Genomic DNA, 17,879 nt, shown 5'->3' on the forward strand with positions numbered 1-17,879 from the left:
ACCAATTTGAATTTCCACCTGCAGCATACAGGCATTCCTTTCAGGTTAAAGGAACTAAACATTTTTTGCTGGTCTTCTCAGAGGTACAAGATGATATCAGAGGCTAGATTACTAATCAGAAGCCAGAACATTATCAGGGGCAAGAGTGATAGCGAAGTAGGTAAGGCACTTGCCTTTCATGCAGCTGATTCTATGTGGTCCAACTGAAGTGATCCCAGAGTCAGGATTTAGCCTGAGTATCATTTGGTGTGATGACCCCCCAAAACAGGTGATATGTTTTGACCAGTTTTTCTCTAGTACTGAGGAATGATAAGCATTTTTTCTCATGTACCTATTTGGATGTCTGTTCATTTTGAAGAATTGCCTGGTAATATTATCTGCCCATGTTTAAGTGTTTTAAGTTAAAATTATATATCTTATTATAGAGGCCTATCAGATATATGATATGCAAATATCTTCTTTTCAGAATTCTGCATTTTATTTTTCTTAATACCCAAATATTATTTTATTTTACTTCTTTTATTAGGATACCTGATTTACAAAATTATTCAGAGTTGAGTTCTAGGAAGACAGTGTTCCAACCACAGTCCAAGAACTAATGTCAATTTCCCTCCACCCTATGTCCCAGTCTGCCTCCTCAACAGGCACATTTTTAAGTTTGGTCATTGTCATTTGTCCTACATTTTTTCCTGCTAATATTTTCCACCTCAGTACAAAAAACTTTTTTTATTTTGACAGAATAACAAATGTTTCGTTTTGCCTTTTTTCTTTTCATTGTGATTGAGTCCCAAAAGTCATCCCTGATATTAATTTCATGGGATGTATTATATATATTATTTTCCACATAATTTATGATTTTTTTCTTTATTTCAAATTTATTTTGTGTATGAAGTTAGAGTGATTCAGTTCATTCTTTTGCATGAGGCTTATTTTATAAATACCATTTGTTGGGCCCGGAGAGATGGCACAGCGGCGTTTGCCTTGCAATTCAGGACCAAAGGTGGTTGGTTCAAATCCCGGTGTCCCATATGGTCCCCCGTGCCTGCCAGGAGTTATTTCTGAGCAGACAGCCAGGAATAACCCCTGAGCAATGTCGGGTGTGGCCCAAAAACCAAAAAAAAAGAAAAAAAATACCATTTGTTGAAGAGCTTTCCTGTTCTCTATTAAATGATCATGGTAGATCTGTCCTAATGAAGTGATAATAGACATTCTAGTTTTTTGGCTCAGATCTATTGGTCAATATGTCTATTTTTATTTCAACACTGTAGTTTTAATTACTGTTGCTTTATAATATCAGTTAACCTTGGGTAAGATAATTCTTTTGTTTTTCCTCAAAATTTCTCTAGCTAATTGAAAGTCCTTTGTGACTCTATAAGAATTTTAGTAATTTTTGTTATATTTTTTAAAAACATATCTGGATGGTCTAGTAAGGAAATGGCTCAGAAAGTAGAATAGTATGCTTTGCCTGAGAAATCCCCAGGTTCAATTCCACAACACCCAGTCAGTAAATACTACTGAATATGGCCCCTTCGTAGGAGAGACAGAGAAAGAAAAAGACTTTTTCTTTTTCCTTGTATGATTTTGGTATCCCATTAATGTTACCTTTATAATAAATGTTTAAAAATATTTTTTCTATTTTTTTTAAAAGAATACAAACATAAATTCTTTAACGTTTGAATAGAATTCCCTAGTAAAACCATGTGGCCCAGGACTTTTGTTCTTTGGTTTTTTATTATATAAATTATTTAAAGACGTGTTTTATATAGTTGGTCATAATACATTTGTTCCAAGACCAATCCCACCACCATTGTAAAATTCTGTCCACCATTGTCTTTTATGACCATTTGTTGTGATTGCCTTCCAATTTTTTTGGGGGGAGGCCATACCCAGTGACTCTCAGGGGTTACTCCTGACTATGCAATCAGAAATAGCTCCTGGCTTGAGGGACCTGTGTGACACCGGGGGATCAAATTCTGTTTGTCCTAGGCCAGTATATTCAAGGCAAACACCATACCACTTGTGCCACTGCTCCGGCCCCTGCCTTCCAATTTTTTATTTCAAGTGCTTAGTTTCCTGTAGGTAACAGGAAATGATTTCATTTTTTAACCACTCAGTGTCTTTTAATTGATGAGTTCATGTAATTAATATCCAGGTTAATTATTAAGCTTTATTTATTGACATTTTTGTTATTTGATTTTTAGTTTGGGGGAGTTAGTTTATCCCTATGACAACAAAGACAATGTGTTTGATTAGAGCCATAGTATAAGGAACCTCAGACAGATATGAAAGAAAGGTGTAAAAAATTTACTTGATGAAAATGTCTGATAATTTTAAATTATTCTGTTAAAATGTGTATTATATAAAATGTATATTAAATTATTATGATATAAATTCTTTTTATGGAAGAAATTAGATATTTGAGTATGAAAGGCTCAAGGAACGTGAAACAAAATAAACCCAAAGAGAGGCACATCAAGACATTACTTAAACTAAATATAAGGAAATAATACAGAAAATATCTATAGTGGGCCCGGAGAGATAGCACAGCGGTGTTTGCCTTGCAAGCAGCCGATCCAGGACCTAAGGTGGTTGGTTCGAATCCTGGTGTCCCATATGGTCCCCTGTGCCTGCCAGGAGCTATTTCTGAGCAGACAGCCAGGAGTAACCCCTGAGCACCGCCGGGTATGACCCAAAAAAATAAAGAATATCTACAGTGAGAAATGACTGTATACAAAGAAAACATTCTGTCTCTTGAATAAGACTATAAAAATTTATAAAATTCTATAACAATTCTATAAAATTCTATAAGATTCTATAAAAAAATCTTGCAGGAAGGAAAGGATTTATGCAATATACTTAAAATACTTTAAAATAAAAGATTGTCATAGAATGCACTCAGGAACATTGGTGAAGGGAGGTCGACATTGGTGGTGGGAATGGCCCTGACTCACTGTATATCTTAAATTCAGCTATGAAGGACTTTTTATGTAGAGCACAATGGTTTCAATAAAATAAAATTAAAAAAAAAAGTCAAAGATTGTCAACTGAAAATCTAAAAATATTCTTCCCTGCTAGAGGATCTTGTAGAGTTGAAGGAAGGATAATCAGTTTACAGGCAAAAATTAAATCAATTCATCTACTCCCAAGACAATCTTTCAAAAAGTAAAGAACTCCTGTAAAGTAAACATAAATTCCACCTCAAATCAGCAAGATACCAATAAAATGTGGGGTGGCAAAATAGGAAGAGTAAAAATATAGGCATTAAAATGAACTCAGTATTAGTCAGCTCAGTTGGTCATAGTGTCAAGCCTTGCATAAAAGCCTCATGATAAACTCAAAACAAAAAATAATCATAAAATAAACACTTAGAAATTCAAATATTTGAATACTCAAAAGGAAGATGTCAAAGGAGAATGGAAGAAAACAAAATGAAAAATTGTTTTAAATTTTTTTCTGCTGAAAAGGACACAGTTATCAGAGAGAAAGTTATCTCTATCAGAAATTTTGCCACCATTGTATTCAGCATGCATAGATAATGCAAAATGGATTGATTGAGTCAATTGCTGAGCACTGTTGCCAGGTCACATGCTTGAAATGTTTGTAACAGACACCCAATGATTCTCTTACTACCAGGGTGACCTAACTAATGTTGACTTAAAGCACAATCTAGATTCTTACTTGTTAGTTCTTCAAGCATAACACCTCATTCATACTATGAGTTCATATAGCCTCTGCTAAACTTAGCAAAGTTTTTTAAGTTATACTATTGCCTAGTTTTTGCATTTTTATTTACCTCTGTGCATAATGAAAAGACATTCTAAAACCTATCATGAATTATAAATGAGTATTCAAGTATGTGTAAAAGTTCAGAGATCTCTACTGTCTTCTCTTCATTCCTATTATTAGTGGCCCTGCAGCCCTTGTGTATTAGGACAACCCTTGTGTGTGATATATAGCTCAGGAATTTATAAACAAGTCTTAGAGGTTGCTAGTTGGTGAATAATTTACAATTAACTGTTATTTAAATTGTCAGTGTAACCAGAGCTGTGACACAGTAGAGGGCCTGTTTTGCATACATAAGACCTGTGTTTGATTCCCAGAATCATAACAAAAGTTATGTGGAGAAATTAGATACTTCCTGCAAATAGTAATGGAGTCAATAGAAATGCCAAATTCCAAAATTATTTTTGAAAATGTGACTTATACTACTTTTCTTGCTTTCCTGTTGAGATTTTGTTTTTACTTTAAATTTTTTTAATTACAGCTTCTGAACTCTTAATAATAAATACAAATTTGAAACTACCGATATATTGGCTCCCCAGATCCATTTACAAAATATTTTAGTTCCCTACTAAAACAATTCAGAACAAAGTGCCAATGATTGACAACTAATAGCTTCCTAAGAAATCTTATTTGAGGATGGAGGGAGATTTGGGACATTGGTGGTGGCAATGTTGCACTGGTGAAGGGGGGGTGTTCTTTACATGACTGAAACCTAAACCTAATCACAATCATATTAGTAATCAAGATGTTTAAATAAAGAAAAAAAAGAAATCTTATTTGAGTATTAAATTTCTTTAATATTATTGCCCAGAGAAGATGCATATTATAAACATATACTTTGATGTATTTTCACAAGTTAAATAATGTGAATATCATATGAATATGAATTTAATGTATATCTAAAAAATATTACCAGTACTAAGAAAACCTCATTATAAATCCTTCCTGTCACTTTCTTTTTCCCATCTCTCAAACTAGTTTTACCAGGATGTATTTTTTTGTGTGTCTAGTTTCTCTCACTAGCATTACAATTGAAAGATCCATGTATCATCCTTTTTTGTGGCTTAAAGTGTCCTACTCCTTTAGCTATTTTTTTAATGCACTGTAATATATTTAAGTAGCATACATTTGGGAGCTATTAGGAATGTGTGTTGTGGTAGATTCTTAATATTGTTAATAGGATTCAGGGAAATAAGTGGAAATCATTCTGTCTTACAAGGTTTAAATTCTGTGTTGTTTTTTTTTCTACTTTGGAATAGTCTGACTGATTTTATGTCTAAAAAGAAATGTGAAAGTATTTCCAATCTATTTACTACTTTCTGTGAAAATAAGCTTTATACTTCCAGCTTAGCCCTCATGTTTTCCTGGCCAATGTTTAGAATATGCTGCTGTAATACCTCTGTTCAAGTCAGAGATTACAGACTGTCTCCTCCAAAAAGCCTTGACTGTCTACTCCATAAAGCAGGAAATAACCTCTCTTTTCTTAAATGCCAAAGTATTGTACATATCTTTCTTTTTTTTATGTTTTTGTATTATATTACTATAACAGCCATTATCTCCTTTGTAATACCAAAATTTTTTGTCTTGGTGCCACATAAAAGAATATTAAGATTCAGGAGCTATTTTGTAGATCATTCATTAAGCATATTTACAACACACTGTCCCTTTGCCTTGACTATCAGGCATTGTCACAGTATAAACCTGATTTAGAAAGAGCGTCTTGGGAATTTTATCAGCTTGAGAATGAAAATAATGGCCCAGTCATCTCTCCATTCTATTAGAATGAGGTTCTTGATCTTATCCTATTTCTTGGCCAATTCTTGTTTTTCCTCTACTTCGCCATTGTAAATTTAGCCTAATATCAGCTATAGCACAGTAGAACTGGCTCACAAAATTCAATAGGCAGATGTTTACCCGATCTTTTAAGACAGCTGTCTTAAAATCTTAAGGGAGATTAGGTTGGGGGTGGTTATTCAGTCTTATTATTGTGCTGGAGTTATCAATTTTTCTTTTATTCATTCTCAAGGCATTGTGCTTTTATATCATTCCTCAATATAAGCTACATTACAGTATGACCCTTTTTTATAATTTTTTCTACTAAATTGTAAAGCAGGGACTTGCATTTGCATCTTCACTGTCTTAGTGTCTCATGGTTGTGTGAAGAAAGAACTATAAAAATAAATGGCTTGAATAGCTCATAAATAAATGGCTTGCCTAGGAATCTGAGCGCAGCTGAATTACATAGTCTGGGCCCATTTCCTCATTTCAAAAACAAATCTGATTGATAATGTCTCCCCCTATTTCATACAAAGCTACTTTGAGACAAAATTGGGTTATGCATAACATTTTGAAACTTTTCAAGACAGAATTACATAAGACACTTTGCCTCTCAGCAGTTGCATAATTTACTTAAATTATAGAGTTCACTTTAATGTGAAGACTTCATTGCAAACCTTTTCTTTAAAATAAATAAATAAATAAATGATTCAGCTTTTCTGGTAATTTTGAAATGGTTTTAGAAACTGCACATCAAGAATGTATCAGGAGACTAAGTTAATTACTAAACTTCACCACCAGTTGCTCTGTCCATGACCCAGGAGAAAGTTGCTTCTCTGATCTAATTGTTAACTGCCTTCCGGGGTGTTATCAGAATACATTTTGTTGTTTGATGAAATAAAATTGTGAAAACATTTAGTTCTAAGCAAGTTCAGTCCTAGAAATTCCCTGGACGTGAGGCCTCTGTAAGGATCATTGGAATAAATTAATGAGCTGGTCTGTGATTCCATTTCTACCACTGCAGACTACCACGATATTCCTACTTGTAATTTTTCCCAGCTTCTGTTTCAGTAATGCTTGATAAAGAGATTTCTCCCTCTTAAGGTCACCCATTCCAATTTCAGTTGTCAACAAATTAGTTACTATCCAATTGTTACCTTTGGTTCCTATGAGGTTTTTTTCCTTAGCCGCACTGTGCAGTTGTCACTTTTATGCTGTCTTCCTAAACATCTTAGTCGTATCTACTGTAGTAGTGATCGTGATCAATTATAATATTGTTGTGTAATGACTTTACTTCTCTCTTGCTCTCACTCTCACTCTCATTCTCTGCTTCCTTTCTTTCTTTTTTTTTTCTCTCTCTCTCTCTGCTATGAACTTCATAAAGGGTGAAGGATGCTTAATTTCTTTACACTCCTGTTTCCTAACTAAAGAATAAAGAAAGTTAGGAGAAAGGGGATGGAAAGCACTTGGCCTTGCATGCACCCAACCTGGGTTTGATACTTGGCATCTCATATGGTACCCCAAGCAACACCTAGAATAATTCCCAAGTGCAGAGCCAGGCATAAGCCCTGAGCATCACTGGGTGTGACCCCAAACCAAAACAAAACAATAGAACAGCAATATAGAAAAAAATAACGAATTAAATAACCGGTGAACACTACAGCAATAAAGACAGGCACCACACAATAGTCTCGGTTCTGAAATCAAATCATGCTCGAGTGCAAAAAGAAAGACAAGACAAAATAAAATAAAGTAATATTGGAGACATCAACCGTAGTCTCCAAAATAAAGACGTCAAAAAAATCGATCAATCGATAAATAAACATGTGGAAAAATGATTGTTTTGTGCTTTTTTTTTCCTCCTTTTCTTTATCCCCCTGCATAGGCACAGTAACTATTGGGGATATTGTAGAAGGAGTTCCCTTGACCTAGGAGATACAGGGTTTCTCCACCCCTGAAGTATACTGTCATGGGATTAACTCTTGACTCCTTGCATGATCATTTACTCTCCCCTTGCTGCTTTCATGGTCTGTGGAAGACTTCTGCTTTGTCTTGGATGGTAAAATCAGACCTCTGTTTCTACTGTGAAAGATATGTAAGCCATTATGAAAAAATTGTGTTTTTAATGAGAAACTTTCTTTGACTTATATGTATTATTATATCAATTATATGTTATGTTATGTCACTATATTATGTTATGTTAGTTTACCTCATTATATTAATCAATTTTGCCTCTTGAATAAATTCTTACAATAAAAAAGAAAAGAAAAAAATAGAACAGATTGACAATATATATACAGAACATGAGAAAGGAGAATAATAACAGCAAGATCATATGTATTGACTGCCAGTTCAGTGGTCTGAGAGGAAATGCACTCACCCATCCTTTATATTTGTTTGGGCTTTAGGGTTTTGAGTGGGGGCACACAAAGAGATACTCAGAAATTACTCTTGGCTTTACTCAGGAATTAATCCTGGCAGGTTTGGCAATCATATGAGATGCCGGGTATTGAAAGCAGGTTGATGGTATGCAAGGCAAATTCTCTACCCATTGTCACTCCAGCTCCACACCATTCAATTCTCATACCAAAGAATGAATCTTATGGACTATGACTTTTAGTTATTTTTAAAATATTTATGTAAGTCAATTTGAAAACTAAATTATGTGCTGTAAACAAGAGACTTTCTATCTCTCACTTTGAATGTTCAGCCCATAAGTTGAAGTGCATGCGACATTTTTTTGGTTTTGGTTTTGGTTTTGGTTTGCTTGTTTTGCATAAGCACAGCAAATCTGATCTTTTGTTTTAGGGAAGTTTTGGTTGTTTTTTTTTAAACTGCTTCATTTTTCTTACTAGTAATTTTCTTTTTCTTGCTATAAATGATCTGTCTAGACTTGCTGTTTACTCGAGTTAGTTTTAGGAGGTTACATAATTCTAAAATTTCATCCATTTCTTCTAGGTTCTCCAGCTTAATGACATAAAACCATTCATGTATGGGTTTGCTGTCTCCAGTGATGAGTGAAATACAAAAATATTTTACTACTATTGTATTATTGTTGGTGTTTCTTCTTAGGTCTATTAGTAGTTGCTCAGAAACATTTTTGCCACTTTGTTTGGTACATATATATTTGTGAGTTAATTTCTTTTGGTGGATTGATCCTCAACATATAAATTTCATTCCATATTTCTTATTACCCTCTCTAATTTGAACTGAGATTTTTCTAATCTAAAGTATGGCTTCCCCATACTTAAGGCTACCATTTGACTATAGTATTGCTTGCCAGACTTTTACTCTGAGCCAATGTTTATTATGAAAATCAGATGTGTCTCTTGTAACCAACAGAGGTTGTATTTTATTTCCTAACTCTTTTAGTACTTCATTTCTTTTGACTAGTAAATTCAACTCACTGATATTTATAATATATATTTTTATTTATATTTATAATGATACTATATATGTTTCTAATGCCATGGATTGGTGACACAGAACCCCCAACTGCTACCAAAGTCCTTTTAATTTAAGTACTGAAAAACCATGGAATAGTTGAAGTCCAGTCCCCAAGGTATATATGATAATGATGATTAGTGAAAATCATTTGAGCTTCATATTCATTGTTAGATACCAACAACTCTGATTCAGAGCACATATCAATATATACACGTGGGCATTGTATACTCTACTTCAATAGATATGTGTCCACAAATTGAAGAGACTGTAGGAATCATTTGTTGGTATATCAGAATTGAAAATGGCCAAATGACCCTTTACTCTCACTGTTTTCTCTCTTGATCAGGAATATGACTGGAGAAACTATCAGCCCAGTCAGATGAGTGATTCTGAATTGCAGATGCTGGCAAGCCTGCGACGGCAGCAAAACGAAGAACTAGAGGACACTGGGCCATCCCATGGCTTGAGTGCATCCCAAGTTGACAACTGCAATGTCAGCATAAGTAGCAGCAGTGATGACACAACCACTTGGAACTCCTGCCTGCCACCTGTGAGTTTTGTGAGGTTTTGAATCTTTGCATACTACCTTGTGGAGGAGCAAGTATCTTTGTGACAAAGCCCTTTCTTGCTGGGAAGTCTAGTGCCAGGCTGAAAACATTTTCTTTTTTTTTAATTATCTTTATTTAAACACCGTGATTACAAATATGATTATAGGGGCCCAGAGAGATAGCACAGCGGCGTTTGCCTTGCAAGCAACTGATCCACGACCAAAGGTGGTTGGTTTGAATCCCGGTGTCCCATATGGTCCCTCATGCCTGCCAGGAGCTATTTCTGAGCAGACAGCCAGGAGTGACCCCTGAGCACTGCCGGTGTGGCCCAAAAATAAAAAACAAAAAAAAAAACCAACAAATATGATTATAGTTGTATGATTACAGTCATGTAAAGAACACCCCCCTTCACCAGTACAACATTCCCACCACCAATTTCCCAGATCTCCCTCCTCCCCATCCCACCCACACCTGTACTCGAGACAGGCTTTCTACTTCCCTCATTCATTCACATTGTTATGATAGTTTTCAGTGTAGTCATCTCTCCAACTGCACTCATCACTCTATGTGATGAGCTTCATGTCATGAGCTGCACCTACCAGCCCTCATCTATCTTGTCTCTGAGATACTGTTAAAAATGTCTTTCATTTTTCTTAAAACCCATAGATGAGTAAAACCATTTTGCGTCTTTCTCTCTCCCTCTGACTTATTTCACTCAGCATAATAGATTCCATGTACATCCATGTATAGGAAAATTTCATGACTTCATCTCCCTGACTGCTGCACAAGATTCCATTGTGTATATGTACCACAGTTTCTTTAGCCACTCATCTGTTGAAGCTTCTTGGTTGTTTCCAGAGTCTGGCTATTGTAAATAGTGCTGCAATGAATATAGGTGTAAGGAAAAGATTTTTGTATTGGATTTTTGTGTTCCTCAGGTATATTCCTAGGAGTGGTATAGCTAGATCGTATGAGAGCTCAATTTCCAGTTTGTGAAGGAATCTCCATATCGCTTTCCATAAAGGTTGGACTAGACGGCATTCTCACCAGCAGTGAAAAAGAGTTCCTTTCTCTCCACAACCCTGCCAGCACTGCTTGTTTTCCTTCTTTGTGATGTGTGCCAATCTCAGTGGCATGAGGTGGTACCTCATAGTTTTGATTTGCATCTTCCTGACGATTAGTGATGTTGAGCATCTTTTCATGTGCCTTTTGGCCATTTGCCTTTCTTCTTTTACAAAGTGTCTATTCATTTTTTCTCCCCATTTTTTGACGGGGTTAGATGTTTTTTTTTCTTGTATAGTTCTGTAAGTACCTTGTATATTTTGGATATTATTCCTTTATCTGATGAGTATTGGGTGAATAATTTCTCCCACTCAGTGGGTGGCTTTTGTATTCTGGGCACTATCTGCTTTGAGATGCAGAAGCTTCTCAGCCTAATATAGTCCCATCTGTTTATCTCTTCTTCCACTTGTTTGGAGAGTGCTGTTTCCTCCTTAAAGATGCCTTTAGTCTCAATGTTTTACCTACATGTTCTATATACCTTATAGTTTCAGATCTGATATCACGGTCTTTAATTCATTTGGATTTTACCTTTGTATATGGTGTTAGCTGGGGTCTAAGTTCGCTTTTTTGCAGGTGGCTAACCAGTTGTGCCAACACCATTTGTTGAATAGGCTTTCCTTGCTCCATTTAGGATTTCTTGCTCCTTTATCAAAAACTAGGTGGTTATATGTCTGAGGAACATTCTTTGAGTATGCAAGCCTATTCCACTGATCTGAGGGTTTGTCTTTATTCCAATACCATGCTGTGAAAACATTCTCCATGAGAAATATCATAGTCCATTTCTGAAATAATGTTTCACGTTGGGGAAAGGGCATTTGTCTTGCCTTAAATTCTCTTCAGATAATGTAAGTTAATTGTGATATATATTAGAACTGTACATATATAAATATTTCCATATATATTTGGAACAGGTATCATAGCCTTTCTGCTTTCAGGTGTAACTGAAGGTGAGGCCCAAGAGTCTACACCTGGCTGGTGGTGAAGCCCAGATCATTCCCATTGCTTGCGTAACTCCTTTCTCCACAATATTATCCTCAAGGATCTTAGAGCTTACTAAAAATGACAAAGTATCAGCAGTTCTTTAAAGCACAAAAAATGTCATAAGACTGGATAGTAAAATTATTTTTACAATGATTATAATTAGTCACCTTTAGCATATTTAGGTATTATAAATCCAATATCAGCTCAAGCAATATTTATGGACATATTTGTTATTAGATCACACATATTTATATGAAGTTAAATTCAACATAAGTGCAACATTTTAACTATGTGATAGAAGTACATAAATTATGTTTCAAGCCTTTAATTATTTGTGGTTCTCTTTTCATATTTTTTCTCTTTATTTATTTATTTTTTCTATTCTAAAACGTGGGTTTTTGTCAAGGCTGACTTCCAGTATATTTCAGTGAGAAAGTTGCTCTGCTACATAGGAAACTCTGGTCCAGAAGCGGGTCCTCTAGGAATGAATTAACACCAGGCTCCCACAAATATGAGAGGTTTCCCTTTCAGGCCATGCCAGGTTTCCCAGAAGAGCTTTCTGCACCTGACCTGAGATACTCTGTTCCTGTGAGAGACCCAGACCAGTTATCCCTGACCAGTCAAGGCTGGAACATGGCTCTATTCTAATTCTGCCTGGATGGAGCCATGACTTAGAGGTATACAGTCATAATCCTGTAGATGATAGCCTCACCCCCATTGTTCTCTTTTTTCTTACGTCATTGGTTTTCCATGTCTCTGATTTATTTCAATGTGTTTAAATTCAAAGGCTCTTGAGCTAAGTGTTAGATATGTTAAATTATTAACTACTTGCTGTTAGTTTATATGGCAAACACTATTCAGTTCCCACTTCCAGATGATAAAATTGAGGATTTGCATAAAGTCAGGCGAACCAACCTTGGTCTGACTTTCAAGTGTGAGCTCCTAATCTCCACAATGTGGTGAGTTCTTGATAAGTGACCTAATTATGAGTGTTATCATTCTACAAGGGAAGGTGAGATTTCTACTCCTGAGAGGGTTTATAAAATGTCATGGGAGGGGGAATTCAAATGAACACTAAGGAGCTGTAGGGGTGGGAAGATGACAATTTTTTATGTCATGGCCTATCCTCCAGAGACCTTTCTCCTTAGCTGTATTTTAATTAATCTGAACAATCAAGCATACATAATCATGAAAAACCTCAAGCAGCTTTAATATCAAAGAGCATCTCCCTATCCAGAAAAAGAGAATCCCCGAATGCCAGTCTCCTGGAGTATCCTTATCACCAGAGCTAAGTACATAAAGTGGTAGTCCTTTGCCAGTGCAATTTTCAATGACACATGTCCCTTCTTATAAAAGATTCCTCAGCAGTTATTTAAACTACGAATAAGAAAGAAAACAGTGGCCTTCTGTAAGAGCTCATTCTGTCATGAAGTAGCTGGGTGACCAGCGTTACCAAAGGGCAAACTGAGGGATGATTATTTGTGTTCTAGAAAGTCTCTACTCTGAATTTCCCATTTTCTCATCACTATCCGGTACTGCCAAAGACTCCTGTCTTTTTTCTATTCTCCATAGTTGCAAGTATCAAAACCAGTGCCTCACAATACAGGGCAAGTACCACTATACCACCGTGCTACATTTTCAGCCTAAGACTGTATGTAGTCTTGCCCTTGACAAATTCTCCCCTCTAGAAGTATACAGACAAAAATAACACTATTGGTAATGAATTTAGTAAACCTTTTATTTGACCAAATGAGAAATTGAAAAGCAGTCTATTTTTCAGACAGAGAAAATAATTGAGAAACCTACCTTTGGTATTCATAAAGTATGTTTATTATTGCATCAAATTTCATCTAATATTGGAACTATCAGCGAAAGAAAATTGTATTTCTTAATGAACTCTGCATCTAGTTGCTCATATAGGTTTAAATGGAGCAATTTACAAGAACTGTTAGATTTCTGAGAGCTCATGCCCTTCTCTTTAGAAGTACTGAGACTGTGAATATGAAGACATAAAAGTATTCAGAACTTTGTCGCAATGATATCCTGCATTTCTTGTATCTCAGTGAGTGACACCATCAGTCTACACTGGTACTCACATACCAGCTAACTCTTATCAATACCATCCTTTACTCTATGCTTTATCACTAGTCCCAACTTTCTAAAAAACACTTAATTTCCTTGTGTCTTACTACACTTTATTATTCCTTAAGCATTAGTTCCAAAGCCTTTGATGTCCCTGCTTCAGACCTCATTCCTTTCTGCTGCTATTAGAGCCATCTCCATGATAATTTGCCACTATCTAACTTATCGGTTTACATATGTTCCACATACAGTATACTGAGGAGATATAAATAAGGCCTTGCCCAGCCTTGAGGTATTCACCATTTAGAAGAGAAACAGACAGCAAACTGCTCCCTATAACTCAGGATATGAGTGATACTAGAATAAAGTCTAGCACAGAAGATGAACAATTTCTTCTGCTTTTAGTTTCAGGGATGCTTTTACAGGAAAGGTTACTTAGTCAGAGTTGAAGAACAAGTTCAAGTTCTCCATGTAGAAAGGGGCAGAGGGTATACCAAGCTCTGAAGAACTGGGTTAAGTCTAGAGAGAGGGTAGAAATCTTCCCTTTAAACAAGGTAGCAACCTGTTGTTGGGGAGGCCCTCCCAAGATTACAGTAGGATTCTTAGAGCCTTTTCTGGTAATACTCAACCCAGCTACATGGGCCAGTGTTGAGGCCTAGCAATACATTGACATTCAGACCTAAGAGTGCTTGGATAGCCATCCGGGCACTATTGGTGGTTCTCTGGGCTCCTCTAGTGCCAGGAATAAAGCACAGGATCTCAAGCATGCCATGCATATATTTTGGTCCTTTAAGCTGTCTCCCCCTTCCCAAAGATAACACCTCAGAAGTGTGTCTTTCCTCCTTCAACTTGAGTGGGATTTAAAATGAGTTCCCTGTATCACAATCCTACCCACCCTGTACCCTTCACTCAGAATTATTCCAAACTCCAACTAACCTATACAGTTTGTCCTTCACTGCCATACCCTTTGTTCATTCACATAATGCTATTTCTCATGCTCTTTCCTCTGCCTACAGACCACTCTCCTTCTCATTCTTCTACCTATTTAGAACACACCTTGTTTCACAAGGCCCAACTCAAGTCACTGCTTCCTGAAACCCTGTACTTTACCTGCACAAAAGTATTTGTTCTTTTTTGTGAGCTCCATTATCTTTGTATTTCATTCTAAAATTCCCTACGTCATCTAACCATTGTTGCCAATATTCACCACCCCCCATACTTATGTGTGAGCTCCTGGAAGACAGGACTATGCCCAAAGCAGACCAGACTTGGGGCATCCTCAATTATTGCTGTTTGAATGAATCAATGTGAAGAGCTTCCCTTTTCACTCTCGAATAGAAACCTAAACAAAATTCCAAAATAAGCAGTAACTTTTTGTTACATAAATCCTGAATGATAAAAGGTTGTATTTTACATACAAGATTCCACAAATGGATCTTAAAATACACCAAAGTAAAAGGCTTTTTAAACAGGTTTAGGTAGGTCACACATGTATCATTCTAATGTAGTGGCTACACACACATTGCAATCTCAAACCAGGATACCCACACAGAGAGAAATGGAGTCTCTAGCAAAAACCTATCATGTTTAGGTTTTTGGCTTCCTCAGCTTTCCTCAGCATCTGAACAGTTTATAGTAATATGTATTCTTTAAAAGGTATTTAAATATAATAAATTAGTCATTTAAAAGTGTAATTAACTGTACCCATATTTCTCATAGCAAATTGGCTTTTGTAGGCATCTTGTGCTAAATAAATCAAGCCTAGTGAGAAATCCATTGGTCTTTGACAGACAAATTTTTCAAAGTTTCTAACTGAGAACCAAATTCAATTAACACAGTACTTTACAACTTCTGCAGAAACCAGGCTACCAGTAATCAATTTTGGAGGGCTTCTTTTAGGTGTAGCCCCCATGAGATTTACTTTAAAACTAGGTTCAAGGAAGCCTTGGAAAAGGAAATTGAAGTTGGTAATAATGGGTTCATATTTTTGATTATGGGGGTCATACCCATTGATTATTAGAAGATACTCCTCTTAAAGTGCTCAGAGGTCACTCCTAGCAGTTCTTGGAGATCATTGTGGTGCTGGGGACCAAGCCTAGGCGTCCCTACATACAATGCATGTACTTCAGTTCATTGAATCTTCTCTTCAGCCCTGTAATATATTCTTTTGTTGTTGTTGTTGTTGTTGTTGTTATTGTTGTTGTTAAATGTTTTGGCTTTTGGGCCACACTTGGCAATGTTCAGGGGTTACTCTTGGCTTTGCACTCAGACATCATTCTAGGGATGCTCAGGATTCAACCAGGCCAGCCACAAACAAGGCAAGCACCTTACAAGCTATATCGTCTCTCTGGCCTTTAAAATAGATTCTTCTTTTTTTTTTTTGGAGTTGGGGAGGGCACACCCAGTGACACTCAGGGGTTACTCCTGGCTAAGAACTCAGAAATTGCTCCTGGCTTGGGACCATATAGGACGCTGGGGGATTGAACCTTGGTCCATCCTAGACTAGAGCTGGCAAGGCAGATGCCTTACCATTCTGCGCCACCGCTACAGCTCATTAATAGTTTTTTTTTTTTTTTTAATTTTTGAGTCACACCAGGCAATGCTCAGGGGTTACTCCTGGCTCTATGCTCAGAAATCACTCCTGGCAGACTCAGGGGACCATATGGGATGCCGGGATTCGAACCACTGACCTGCATGCAAGGCAAACGCATTACCTTCATGCTATCTCTCTGGCCCTATATAATAGATTCTTAAGTAAAATTGATGTTAGTGAGGAATTAGGACCGACAATAGCATAAAACCATGTCTATGTGTGTATTGAAGCTAGGGCTTCTTCATAATGTAATGGAATAACTATTATTTCATGTGATTTACCTTCATGTGATAACCAAATAAAGATAGCCTGCACATTAGCCAACATAGGAACAAATGCATTTAATTAACATGATCTCCTGTAAAGATACCTTCTTCACCTTGGCCTGGTGAGAATTGAATGAATCCATGGTATATGCCAAGGGCTAACAATGTAAGTTTACACTAAATGCAGTCCCCTGCTCCACCGAAATTTCTTTCCTCCTAGGGCCACTTGAATGATCAAAAAATATTTCTCCTTTTATGACCAGAACTCATAGGATGGGCAGAAGTCCTCCCGTGCAGGTTTTAATGTGAACTTAACCATTGGAATCCAGACTAGCCCTCACAGAGATTTACAAATAATTGTTAACCATTTTATCATTTTAGTATTTTATTATTCTTGCTAACTAGAAACAACCCACCTAACTTATTTCTAAACTAAATTCAAGAAAAGCATGCTAAGCTCTCAGCATATCACTAAGTTAACATTCCTTCTAGATAATAATTCTCATAGCTTCATGTAAAGCGTATATACATCTCTGCTTATTGGTGGAGAAGTTAGGAAAGGGGGAATGGTTGGATAAGAATTCATCACATCCATCCATCAGTGTGGAACTTTGTAGAGCTAAACATTTTGACGGAAATGCACTTAATAAAATTACAAGCCTATGGTTATGTTCTCAAACAAGTTATTTATGGTCTTGATTAACCTTGCAATATTATTTCCTTTTTCATGGGCTTTTACATAACAGCATAAAAATATTGTCTTCACCTTTAACATGGCAGGGTTGATTATCTTATCTCCTGTTCTTTTATTTAGCTTTCAATCGTCTCCCTCACACCAAAATTTCTAGTGATTTGATCATGGAAAAGCAAAGTTTCTTGTCTCCTTAGTAGTTAATTGTATCTGTTATTTTTCCAACTCTCGTGTATAACAACAGTGCCACCTAAAGGACAAGCTTCTTAATTTCTAGGATTTGTTCCATTTCTTTCTCAACCGTAAATTAGCATCTTGCATGATGATTGCTAGCTGTTGAATGCACAATGTAAAAGATATATAGGTATTTCAAACTCTATCGATAATAGGCATTAATTTTGAATAATATGCAGTTATTAGTGCTCAGTCCTCTGGGAATAATGAGTTTACTTTTAATTCTACAGAACTAAAAACGTATTTTGTTGATTTGATAAAATTACAAATAAATCAGATTAGTAGATGTTCTTATCCATTATAGAAATTATATACAAAACATAGAGTCCATGTCATAGCTATGCTATCTAAAGAAAATATTGAAATGTGCAAAGTGGCCTGTGTTTAGTGTCTGTGAAAGTCACCTGGTGAAATAA

General features: G+C 36.1%; 1 protein-coding gene across 3 annotated transcripts in view; it reads left to right on the plus strand.

Moving 5' to 3' along the window:
* CFAP20DC (CFAP20 domain containing) overlaps positions 1-17,879 on the plus strand; it is a 286,437-nt gene that overhangs the window by 195,505 nt on the left and 73,053 nt on the right. For all 3 annotated transcript variants that reach the window (XM_049777338.1, XM_049777341.1, XM_049777339.1), the window contains one exon: positions 9,353-9,556. In XM_049777338.1, the coding sequence (XP_049633295.1) occupies positions 9,353-9,556 (204 nt within the window). The remainder of the gene's footprint in view (positions 1-9,352; positions 9,557-17,879) is intronic.

This window comes from Suncus etruscus, chromosome 7, assembly GCF_024139225.1.
Source record: "Suncus etruscus isolate mSunEtr1 chromosome 7, mSunEtr1.pri.cur, whole genome shotgun sequence".
NCBI lineage: Eukaryota > Metazoa > Chordata > Mammalia > Eulipotyphla > Soricidae > Suncus > Suncus etruscus.